This window comes from Chinchilla lanigera, unplaced genomic scaffold (assembly GCF_000276665.1).
Source record: "Chinchilla lanigera isolate Chin_1 unplaced genomic scaffold, ChiLan1.0 scaffold00087, whole genome shotgun sequence".
Classification (NCBI taxonomy): Eukaryota; Metazoa; Chordata; class Mammalia; order Rodentia; family Chinchillidae; genus Chinchilla; species Chinchilla lanigera.
Genome location: NW_004955488.1, coordinates 4,765,761 through 4,778,596, shown reverse-complemented (window position 1 = coordinate 4,778,596; position 12,836 = coordinate 4,765,761). Strand labels below are relative to the sequence as shown.

General features: G+C 38.0%; 1 protein-coding gene across 1 annotated transcript in view; it reads left to right on the top strand.

Moving 5' to 3' along the window:
• Lmbrd1 (LMBR1 domain containing 1) overlaps nucleotides 1-3,762 on the top strand; it is a 104,567-nt gene extending 100,805 nt beyond the window's left edge. The window contains exons 15-16 of the mRNA XM_005404466.1: nucleotides 2,952-3,043; nucleotides 3,202-3,762. Coding sequence (XP_005404523.1) covers nucleotides 2,952-3,043; nucleotides 3,202-3,315 — 206 coding nt within the window. The 3' untranslated portion in view covers nucleotides 3,316-3,762. The remainder of the gene's footprint in view (nucleotides 1-2,951; nucleotides 3,044-3,201) is intronic.
• Nucleotides 3,763-12,836: the final 9,074 nt, after the last annotated feature.

Below are 12,836 nucleotides of genomic sequence, written 5' to 3'. Positions count from 1 at the left end.
TTTCCATGAACAAGCATTTTTTGCATGGTTCCCAGCCTAAGTCTCTCTTCATTTTTTGAAATACTCAAAAAGGCTTCATTTATTTGAAGAACTGATACTTTTTAGCAGTATATCCTATAACTGAATTGCAAACATTTGAATTTTGCATAGTCTACTTGTGTCTGTTTGAAATCTGTGAAGAGAAAAATAACAAAATACCCATAAGTAGTCAAAATACTAATCCCTGAATAGTTATTTTCCTTGCTCCTATTGGACATGTACTTCTTTTTTAAATTTAATTTAATTTATTTATTTTATTAGTGCATGTTCACCATACATAATGATCACATTCATCATGGGGAATTTATACCTGTACATAATATATCTCAGTTCTTTTTTCCCATTCCCCTCCCGTCCCCATTTATAAAAGCTTTGTTCCCACTTTGTTGCTTCCATTCTTTTTTTCTTAATTCCTTTTCCCTTCCTTCCCTTCCCCTCACCTCTCCCTTTTCCTTTGTCATTTGAACAAGTTGGAAGATAGATATTGGGAAGTTGGACATGTACTTCTGAAATCTTAAAACTAGTTGTGTATCTTGCTACCATTTAAGTAGCTGTTAAGAACCATGTTCTTTATCATGGGTTTGTTTATAATTAAGAAAAAATGGAAGGAAATTAACATTAACTGCCACCATCCTTGGGTTTTAATGGCCTCACTTGGTCTTTGCAATGATCCTGTGAGGAGAGGTGGGGATGACCCGGCCTTACAAGTGTACACGCTCCAGCAGTGCAGATGTGCCCATTCCCATGCGCATGGTCAAGCGACAGACTGAAACGCCTGGCCTCTCCTTTCGCACCAGTGGACAAGAGTCATATTGAATACCAATGAGTATGAGTACTCCGTGCTTTAATACAGTCAGAACTATCTAATGGAGACATGCCACATGAAATTACTCTTACCCTGAAATCAGTTCTGCAGCTGAAGTCAGAATAAAACATGGTAGGAGCAGAGAGAACTCGAGGCATTTCCCGTGCGGGAGGCCGCTCAGACAGACAGCCACGGGAGCTTGGGTGCTAACCGCCGGGGCCAGGCAAGCATTTGTTCGGCCACCGCTGCTGGATAGCCTTCTAGTTTTCTTCAAGAACTGTAAATATTTCTTCTAAACTTTTCTGTTAATTGAGTAAAAAGGATATCGTGAAGCCCTTGAGTAAAAAGGATATCGTGAAGTCTACAGGAAGTGGATTCATGGTTCTTATTGATGGAAGAGGTTGCTTCGCTATGAATTGCATGTTTTCTTACCAGAAAGAGACAGCTTTGTCAGAGCTTGCTGTGGAGCAGCAACTCGGAAGGAAACGTGGGAGGAACTTGAGTCTCTGAGATTTAGGTTGTCTAAATCTTCAGATATCGTGTGGCATGTCTTATATCTTAGGAAAATAAAACCAAATGCCTGCTTTACAGAAAACCATGTGTCAGCCACAAAAACTTTAAGAGTGTATTAAATACCTCCTGCAGTAAGCAGGAGTAAAAATCTCACAGCTCAACTTTGCTTAAAAAAACAGCCCTTATTGAAGCTGAGAGGACAGTTCATAAAAATAAAAGGTGTATTAATGAGCTCTAGAATGTGATACTGGTCTCCTAATTGCATGGAAGACAATGTTTTGTCGTTGCCTCCTTTGGATAAACGTATGCAGAAATCAGAAATCACGACCTCTTTTGTAATTAATCAACTGAAAAGAAATGGCCTGGTAAGATGAGGATTTTCTTTTGCACAGAATAAAGGCTCTCTAAAATTTGTGAAATTGTTATCTGTTATTAGCTGTAGCAAATGTAATTTTTCACACAGTTACATTTCATGGTGACACTTAGGCCTTTCTGGGTGCCTTGAATAAGCAAATTTTCCTTAGACATCATTTTCTGTATCTATGCTACTATATATAGAGAGGACTTTGTAACATAATGGAAATAATGTACTTGGATAACAGTAGTATGGAATCTGACACAAATATCAAATAATGTCTGCTACTTTAACAGTTATTTTGTTATATTTGTTTTGGTTTTTGAGACAGGGTCTTACTATACAGTTCAGGCTGGCTTTGAACTCACTATGTAGCCTAGGCTGGCCTTGAACTCATGCCAATCCTCCTGCCTCAGCCTCCCCAGTGGATTATAGGCAAGCACCACCAACATGTCTAGCGAAACAGTTGTATTTTATTTGAAAAAAATGTGTGATTTATGTTAGTTGCAGCCATAATGCTATCTAAAAACTTCAGATAAGAAGCCTGTCCACAGTGATTTTTGAAGTAACTATTTTTTTAGAAGTAACTATCTTTTCATAGCATTCTTAAAAAGAAAAAAATGTTTGTTTTGTTTTGTTTTGTTTTGTTTTTGTTTTGTTTTTCTTCCAGTACCAGGAATCAAACTCACGACTTTGCACTTGCCAGGCAGGCACTGTGCCGCTGAGCTAAATCCCCAGCCCCAAGAAAAAAGTTTTTAAAACGCCTCTCAAAAAAAAAGAAAACAAAAAAACAAAAAAACACCTCCCAAGTTTGAACTGTCCTGAGAATTGTTTTTTTTAGAAAAATACAAGTCAATACTAACCGTATCTAACAGCTTTGTCCATTGTTTCTTGGTAGTTACTGATAAATTTTATTTTTCTTTTATTTTGGGATATGCCTGATACTCCAATTGAAATTATTTTTCTATTTCAAATAAATTGCACCAGCCAATATGTTTTTAGTACTGATGACCCAGATTACAATGATGGCATTCATCTTTTACAAATATTTCCTAATAGTTGGCAGTTAATACAGTGATTGAGAGTGGGCTTTGAGAGAAATTAAATCTCAGTCCTGTCTGTAACACTCGCTAGCAAGATGATCTTGGTAATGAGCTTTGGTTAATAACATTCTAGATGCAAAGTGACTTGTCAGTTCTAGGAACGCGTCTTACCATGGTCTTCTCTTTGCTTCTGTAGATGAGTGTACTGTCACCCGGACGTACCTTTTCCTTCACAAATTCTGGTTCTTCAGTGCTGCATACTATTTCGGGAACTGGGCCTTTCTTGGGGTGAGTACAGCTCTCCCAGGTCCCATTTGACCATCTTTTTGAAGTGAAATGTTTAGCAAGCCCCTTCTTTGTGTCTTCATCACCTGTTAGTATCACAGTAATGCCACTCTGAACAATTTTAGATTTGAGAAATAACCACAGCTCATTTAACTTTACAGGTATTCTTGATTGGATTAACTGTGTCCTGCTGTAAAGGGAAGAAGTCAGTCATTGAAGGCGTGGATGAAGATTCAGACCTAAGTGACGAGGAGCCTTCTGCCTACTCTGCATGACAACCTGCTGTCCTGACGGGCTTATAACACTGACTGGATACCTGTTAGGCATTTCTAAACTTCTCGAGTAATGCTAGGATAAGTGAGCTTTCATCAAAAATGGGAGCATGACCATTAAAAAGAAATATATTTTTTATGTTTTCTGAAGTAACATTATTGTATCATAGATTAACATTTAAAATTGTAATACTACTATGTAAATATAAAAACTACATGCTTTATGAGGAAATGTTCGTGGGACATTTTGTTCTTTAATGTATAATAGTGTTAAACTGATTAAAATCTTCCAGAATATTCCCTATGTTGCTTTTTAAAAACATAATAATGAATCACTTGTATCCGTGTTTCAGTTATACAGAGCAGTGTGCAACTTTAAACTATCTATATCTGATTGTGTAAAAACAATATTAGTAGAGCTGATAAATAAATGTTCACTTCCATATGCAACTTATTTTCCTCCTTTTTTACATAAAATCATTAGGTACACTCCAGGAGATTTCATTAAAAAAAATTCAAACTGCTTTAGACTCTGGCATTCTAGGTTACATATTGTGTTGTTCAAATAGTAATCCCTTAGCTATCACCTCTGCATGAGCATTTAAGGTCTTTACATGGCTTGTAGGTAGATCTTTTTTTGAGACAGGGTCTCACTTTGTAATTTGGGCTGGCCTCGAACTCACACCAACCCTCCTGTCTTAGCCTGTCAAGTGCTGGGAGTACAAGCATGTACCACCACGCATGGAGGTATCATTTATTTTATAGATGGTCTCAAAACTTATATTCCAACACAAGTGAAAGTGTCAAGAATCATCCTGAAAAAATCAGTTTACTAATCATTTTAAGATGTGTAACATTACATTTAGAAATGTTTCATTCTAAAGATTAGAAGTTTACAAATCATATGGTGGAAGCTATATAATATCAATAGAGTATTTTGAACACATTCTGGATAATGAACTATAATCACAAATTATTATTCTAATTTATTTCATAAATCAGAGCTCATTTAGAAAACATATAGCCCTTGAAGTAAAATACTAGGTTTTTGGAAAATAATTAAGAATTAGTGGCAATCTACAACTGAAATTTTTGTTTTGTTTTTGGTACTGGGAAAGGAATTGAACTCAGGACCTTGCACTTGCCAGGCAGGCACTTGTGCCACTGAGCTATATCCCTGGCCATACAACTGAAATTTTTGATCTCAACTTTTTGAACCACTTTTTTTTTGTTCTGATTCTTTGCTTCTTTTGTGTTTGTGTTTGGCTTCTGCTTTTTTGCCTACTCTTTTGGTTTTTTTTTGGTTTGTCTTGTTTTCCGGTACTGGGAATCAAACTCATGACCTCATGCTTGCCAGGCAGGCACTGTGCCGCTGAACTAAAGCCCCAGCCCCTTTTTTGTCTACTCTTTAATGTTATTTACCAGGATTTTATTCTCTTCTATTCTTATTTACATTTTCTTTGTGGACCGTTGAAGGTACACTTAGCCTCTATCTATACTGTGTTTTCCCAGGCTCAGAACTTCTACTTACCTGCTAAGTACTTTACTTGCAGCATATTCAGAATTGGATCTTCATTATTCTGGGCATACTAAATCTCCTGTCTTCATTTTGTGTTTTTTGCTTTTGTTTTTTAAAAATTGCCTAATGTGCCGAGATGAGGCCTACTTGCTTGCCTACATCAAAACTCAGGTAGACCTCCTTATCTTTTGTGACCTATCACACAATTAAATCACATTAATTTCTACCTCCTGGTGCTCCTTTGGTTTGCCTCCTTTCTCCTGCCCCTCCCTGTACTGGTGCCTTCCCCCAAATTTGTATGTGGAAGTCCTGTCTTCCAATACCTTAGAATATGACTGTTTGGGGTCTTTAAAAAGAATGAAGATAAAATAATGCTGTTGAGTGGGTCTCTAATGCAGTCTGACTATGTGCTTAAGAGCCCTCTGGAATGTGCAAGTATAGAAAAGAAGCCACAGGAGGGAGCAGTGAGAAGGCAGCTGTTGATAAGCCAAGGAAAGAGACCTTAAGAGACCTCAGCCCTTGGCCTGGGGACTTTCAGGCTCCGTATCTATAAAAAAATCTATTGTGTAAGGCACCCAATCTGGGGCATTTTGTTACAGCAACCCAGACTAATGCACACTGGTTCTTGAACTTTCTCACAGGGATTTCTGCCAAGTCCTGACTCCTTTAAGCCTGTTCTTCATATTTAAAATACAAATCTGACTACAGTGTTTCTTTGCTGTGAAAAGTTTTCAGATATTTTGAAATTGAATTCATAAGCCCCCTGGTGACTTGTCTGGTGTATTTCTGTCCTGCCTCCAAATTTCTCTCATTGTCGTATCATTTACGTGAGCCAGACCAGCCGATGATCCCCTTGGCTAGGCTACCCTGCATCCTCACTGGTGACGTGTTCCTTCCCATGGTGCCTTTCTTCCTCTTGTTTCCTGAGAACATCCTTATCCTTCAGGTCTCAACGTCAGCTTTACCTTTTTATGCTGCTCCTCCGCTAAGTCCTCAGTGCTCAGTGCTGACTCCCCCTGTTCTGATGACACTCCGTATCTCACATGTGTCCCCTGCATTTCTCACTACCACCACCACCCCACTCCCCCGTGCCTGTCACCTCTGGCCGAAATCTTTGACTATAACACCAGGACTTTCAATTTTTATTGCCTATTACAACTCTTTCACATGGAAGTTACTCAGCTGACCAGTGAATTTGCTAGCTGGAAGCTTTAAACCTATCTGTATTGTTTAAGACTACATAAAATATATTTCAACTAAGGGAATGCAAATTTACTGTGTTTTTGAGGTTTATTTTCCAGAGTTTAGAAATATTGTCATCTTTAGTAGTTCCATATATTCATCATGACTAGAAATTATTTTTTGTAGCATCATTTCTTAGCTTTTTATTTTGCTAGCTGTATATTTAAAATATTTTCTCCTTAGTTTCTAAAAATTTGGTTCCTACTTATTTGGAAGTCTTAATTTTATTCAAGCGTGAAGGTTTTCCCTCCTGCTGGTGCTATGGAATCTCAACTTTATATTTTCATGAAGCTGATTTAAGTGTTAACATTTCCACTAATGAAGAACAGATTTCCTTTGAAGTCCTGAAAAATGCCTAAATTAGAAATCATCTAGAGTTACTACTTTGCAAAAGACCAAGGCCCTCATATTCCATGCAGACTTCAGAGTAATTAATTTATGCAGCCATATAGAAAGCTGCTAGCAAAAGGAGGAAGCTGGAACGATTTCTGGCTTGGTGGTACCCAACCAAAGGATTAAGAATGCCTATTGTACAGGAAAAGTAAAGCACTTAGGAGCTCCAGGAGAACAAAAAACAGTATAAGAAAGCATTTTCAAAGCGTACTACCATCCTCTTAAATGTTTAAGTTCAGAATTACACAATATCCTATTTTAGAACCAGGCCACAAAGCACAGTATGCATTAATTAGAATGCTTTGACCTTGACCACTAAGTTTCTTCACTGTGATAAAATAAGAAAATCAACTTAAAATGGGAAAAGATTCATTTTGACTCATAGTTTCAGAGCTCTCAGTCCATGGTCATCGGGCTCGGTGGCTTTGGGCCTGGTGGAAGGCAGTGCCTCTTGGTGGAGAGCTCATGGTGGAGCAAAGCTGCTCACACTGTGGTGGGCAGAGAGTTAGGTCAGTGGGGGGGTATTAAAAGGCTCTCTCTGGTAGAGGGAGTATGAATTTTGGAAGGTTACAAAATATGCTGTCTGGAAAACTCCATTTTAGCGTAAGGATTGTTTGGAGATAAAGATACTTAAAAATTAGCAGGTACCTGTGGTGCACGCCTGTAATCCCAGCTACTCAGGAGGTCAATGCAAATGGATCACAAGTTGATGGCCAGGCAGATGAACCTAGCAAGGCCTCATCTCAAAAGAATGAAAAAGGTTGGAAATGAAGCTCATAGTGCCTATGGCTCCAGGTGCTGGGTTCAGTCCCCAGTTCCCCTACCAAAGAGGCAAAGTCACTCTGGCCATCCCCTTTTCTTCTTAAAAGCAAGTGATGAATCCCTTGTATTGAAAGTGCCATCCCTATACCAGAAGAAAAATTATATTCTCATAAGGGACAAAAATATTCTGTATAAAAAAGTTAGACTAACCCTTATCTTCCTGATAACTTTTACATCATTAACTGCCCTAGCCCAAGCTTCTTGATCTAATGGCATTGTTATAGTTTGTTACTCTTTGTAGAGTACATAAGCACTCAACTCTTAATTCCTTCTTTGAGTCTTTTATTGTTGTTTGTTTTGAGACAGGGGCTTGGTATGCAGTGTAGGCTGGCCTTGAACTAGCTTATGTATCCCATCCTGGCCTTGAACTCACCAGGTGATCTTCCTGCCTTAGCCTCCTGAGTGCTGAGATTACTGGAGGACACCACCATGCCCAACAAGACTTCATTTTATTATGAGGACTCCTGTGTCATATAAACTTAACTTTATATACTTTTGTCCTATTGATCTGTTTTTTGTTACAGAGCCCCAGATATAATCCTGAAATGGTTAAAGAAAAGATGACTTTCTTGCACTATACTTTATAAAGTTGTGAAAGTAATGTAAGCAGTGGAGCAAGTGAAATGGTCATAGAAGAGCATGAGGAGCTGGGAGAGGAAGGGGAAGGAAAGCAAAGTTATTTTATCAGGAAATAGATACTTAAAATGGGTAAATTTGAAAATCACAATGCATTAAAATCTAAAACAAAACTCATAATTTAAAGGAGAAATTTTCTCAAGAGATAGGGTTATCATTGCAGTGATATATAAATTATATCCTTGAATTTCTTGACCACCAAAAGAAAAAAATGGTGAATTTTTACCCTTGATAAAGGGAACCCTCAGTTTGTCTGTAGAAAATTTTTCTTGACTGAAATTTAGAAGGAAATTGCTTGTGAATTCTTACACAAAGAGAGTTAATGAGCAAAATGCCTTTGTGAAAGTTTAAATGGACAGGCATATTCATGGAGACAGAATTTGGGATCTCCAGGGGAAGTTGGGTTGGCTATTAAGAACTGTGCAGCACCTGCCTGGCAAGCGCAAGGTCGTGAGTTTGATTCCTGGTACTGGAAAAAACAAAAACAAAAACAAAAACAAAAACAACAAAATGAAGATCTGTGAACATGGGTTAACTTTGTGTGTACATTACTTATTCCACTCAGTGAATAACCAAGCTCCTACATAGCCCAGGCCCTGAATGGTGGCTACTGAGTTTCTAGGACTGTAGAAGTCATCTCATAGCCTTTTAGAAATTTCTAGGGGATTTGTAGCCAGTCCTTGGCAGTAAGTGGACCAACATCTGCTAAGTTTGTGAGTATCCGATATGAATTAGTATACATAAAATAAATGTCAAACTTGAGTTACAATAAAAAATATTGCAGTGATTGGAATGCCACCTCCTCAACGTACAAAGCATCCCCTGGTGTGATAATCAGGTTACCTGGTGCATGCGAATTGAAGAGATGAGACAGGTAGGTGGTGGTGAGGGCCATTTCAGACATTTTGGGTTGACTTAACATACCCTCCTTTTCTCCCTAGAAACTGTCTCCAAGGGGACCAAATTTCCAAGTTCCTCAGATTGAGTTGTGTTGCCCTGACCAATTGCAGGACATACCAACAGTTTTTAACCCAACTCCCGCTGGCATACCCTGTTTGTGGGAAAGAATCTTGTCTCCCTCCTTTCGTCCCTCCCCCCGCATTTTGATATAATAAGTTTTGTAAAGGACTGCCTTATTTTCCTCATTAACAAGTTCTCAGGAAGCACTTCTTATAACTACCTGTAATCTTGATTTCACAGGGAATGAATGGGGAATATTTTCTTTTCAGAACAAAGCCAATGAGTGAATATTAAGTCAGAACTGAGGGACAGCATTTTTTCTGGAGACTCAAGCTAATATATTGAGCCTGTATATAGTTTCCTACGTGTTTCCCCATAGACGCCTATCTGCTTTAGCTCTGTGGAGTGGCTACTGAATCCTACTCAGTCAAGATTGAGTTCTCAGACAAGTGTGTACATAAAGCAATGTCTTCTGTAACCACAGAAGTATTTTTGATAGCGGATGAGTAGGCAACAGAACAGAAGGCTTCCTCCACATCAAGAGTGGGGGTGTCTGTGACCAGATTCTGACATGTACCTTATTCTAACATTTCATGAAAATCACAGTCCACCGTGCTAACACCTAATCTCACTGGTTATAGTCCTACTATTTATTATATTTACCTGAAGTGTTTTGAAAACCTCAAGTTTTTGTGTTTTTAAGTAAATACAGATACAATCTCAATTGATGGAATAACAGTCTTCCCAAAAAAAGAGTAAGGGAAATGGAAGTTTATTCCGGATATATGCAATAGCTCAAACGCTAACAAAACAGTAATCAAGTCTGAAAGCCTTCTTTTCTGTTTACTGATTCATTCACTTGAACCAATGTTTGAGGGTCTAGTACATATGAGAAACTATTACATAGGAGACAAAAATGAAAAATCAAAAAGTGCCTACTTTCAAGTTGTTTGAAAATCGGGACAAACAATTCAAAAGCAGAAAATTATAATGTGGGAAATCCTGCACAGGCAAGGTCAGGAATGTGACCAGGCAGACAGTGATATCTCCTGGAGCTGAAGGAAGGCCTGGGCTTTTTAAAAATGCCCCTAACATGTTACTTCCCAGTTGTTTTTCTTTTTCAGTGACTTAAATTTTATGCGGAGTTTAGAGGTGATGTACACTTATAAAAGAGCCTCAGCATTCAGAAATTGTGAGTGATTGAGAGAGTGAATAAAATGTTCAGTCATCTCCAAATTTCTTTGATTAGAGATCCATTTGTGTCCCACATATCATGAGAAATGGTGTCGTCCATCTCTAATATCCGTGTCCATGTCTTTAAAGAGATCTGTGTGAGACTCCAAGGTTATTACTTGACCACTGATTTGTTCTCTGGCCCACTGTTTCCTGCTCTGTGAAACTGGCATAATAATTGGATTATTAAGAACATTGCATTAGTATGTGCTTAGTATATTGCCTACTAGGTGGTGAATTGTCAGTACTTATTAAATACTTTTATTATTATTTCTAAGATTTTTTTCTGTATTTCATACCACTCTTTAATTATCAGGGTCTCCAGTTCCTTATATTTAAGAACTATCCCTGTACCTTAACTTCTAGGTTAAGTATCTACTGAGTTAAAAACAAACCTTTAATTGCAGTATGAGGGCTCAGAGTATGAAAACCTTAATGATTTTTTATTAGTACATATTTGCAATATGTAATGAGTACATTCATCAAGGGGAGTTGGTATGCATACATAATACATTTTAATTCTTTTTTCACCGCCCCCCACATCTCTTGGTCTCTTTTGCATTTGCAAAAGATCTATCTCCCTGTTTCTTATTATCTTTATTTTGCTTTTTTTTTGGTGGGGGGTTACTGGGAATCGAAATCATGACCTTGCACTTGCTGGAGAGGCACTGTGCCACTGAGCTGTATCCTCAGCTATTTTGCTCTTTAATTTATTTATAGTATTAGTCTTTCATATAGGAGAAGCCATGAGATATTTATGCTTGTATGTTCGATTTATTTAACTTAACCTTATGGATTCAAGGTGCACCCATTTTCCTACAAATGACTCAAATTTATTCTTTATAGCACAGTAGTACTCCATTGTGTATAAATACCATGTTTTCTTTATCTGTTCATTTGTTGATAGACATATAGACCATTTATTACTTTTGAGGCTAATAAGAAAAACAGACAAAAAACTCAAAACTTTACAACATGAACCATCACTATAACATCTCCATTTTCTTGTGTTTATCATATTTCCTTCAAGTTGTGTTTCAGAATTCCAAGCGATGACATGCAAGAAGAAAACACCACCGTCATACCCAGCAGAGATGCAGCCATGCAGGCACTGAATTCACAGCTGCAGCCATCGTGCTCCACCTTCTCCAAGTTTCTGTCCTGCTAGGTTTCTCTGAAAAGATGACAGGACAGTCTTTGTCTCCCCGGCTTTGTTTTTCTGATTACTCTAATAGAGTGAAAGATTTCTCTTCAACTCCTGATAGGAACATAGTGAATTCAAAACTGTAAAGTTTGTAAAGGCTATTTTCCACTTTGGAATGGGTAAATAATTGTACATGTACCATTATTGTAGAGTCCAAACCAAACATTTGCTCTCGCTCTACCAGCTAGAGTTTGTAATTAGTGCACAAGCTTCCCTTTTGTCATGTACATCAACACCCATGCGGCGGGCCATCCGCAGTGTGCAAAGCAGAATGGGAGGACCTGCCTGGGTTGAAATCCGACCTGGGTTGCTTAGTAACTGGGTAATTTTAGGCAAGTTATTTTAATCCTATAAGCCTGTTTCTTTTGTAAAGTGGACTCATGTTGCTTACCCTGTCAACTAGCCAAAGGTTTCACAGTGCTCAGAAAGAACATAGTAGGCACTTAGTTATTGTGATCAAGAGCCAGTCTCCATACACACAGCTTAGGAAAGCAGGAGGTTTTAAGCCTAAAGTGAATGTGAATGCTTTGGGGTGGGGCATATAGGTTCCATTTGGCCACACTTTCCACCAAAGAGCGTCACACATTCACAAGTACCTGCTCCAGTGTTTCAAGCTGGGCTCTGAGCCCTAGGTTCTGTCCTTGGCGTTCAAATAGATATCCTTTTCCAAGGAGAAGTTAAGACAAAACCACCTCTGAGAAACAGTATAATGCAAACCATAACAATTATTTCCTTCCATTCACACAATAACATTTTCTATGGGTTGACTGAAAGGAAGAGGAGATATATAAAGCATAGCTCTTGACCAGAAAAGGAGCTTTTGTGTTTACTTTTTCCTATTAAAATTACCTACATAGTGTAAAGCTCATAAAAACAGTACAAGGGTGGTTTACCAGTAGCCAGGGGATGAAGGAAATAGGGAAATGTTGACCAAAGCTCACAAACTTTCAGTTATAATGTGAAGCAAATATATGTATGTGTATATATAAATATATTCTGGAGATCGAATGACAAGAGTAGGTTGTGAACATTTTCACCTTCAGCACACACACACACAATTTATGAAAGAAGTTATGTGTTAATTAGCTTGATTGTGGTCATCATGTCAGTGTATAGTCTATAAAGCTGGAAAACATTCATTAAAAATTATATATTATGACTACAGCAAATTTAAACACCAAAATACAAATACATTATCTATCTTATTTTTTTTCCTATTGTTATATTGGCCCTTCATTGTCCATGTATTTGTTAACATTTGGAAATTAATCTGGTCTTTGCTTACGTTAGTTTGTAAATGGCTATTCTTTCTTGTGATTTTGTCTGTTTTGGTCCATGGTGCCCTGCTACCTTGTCACCTCTTGGTTTTGTCCTTTTTGGTCCATAGTGCCCTGCTACCTTGTCACCTCTTGGTTTTGTCTGTTTTGGTCCATGGTGCCATGCTACCTTGTCACATGGCTGCCTGTTATTTTTTTTCCCTATTGTTATATTGGCCTCAAATTCCTGGACTGAAAG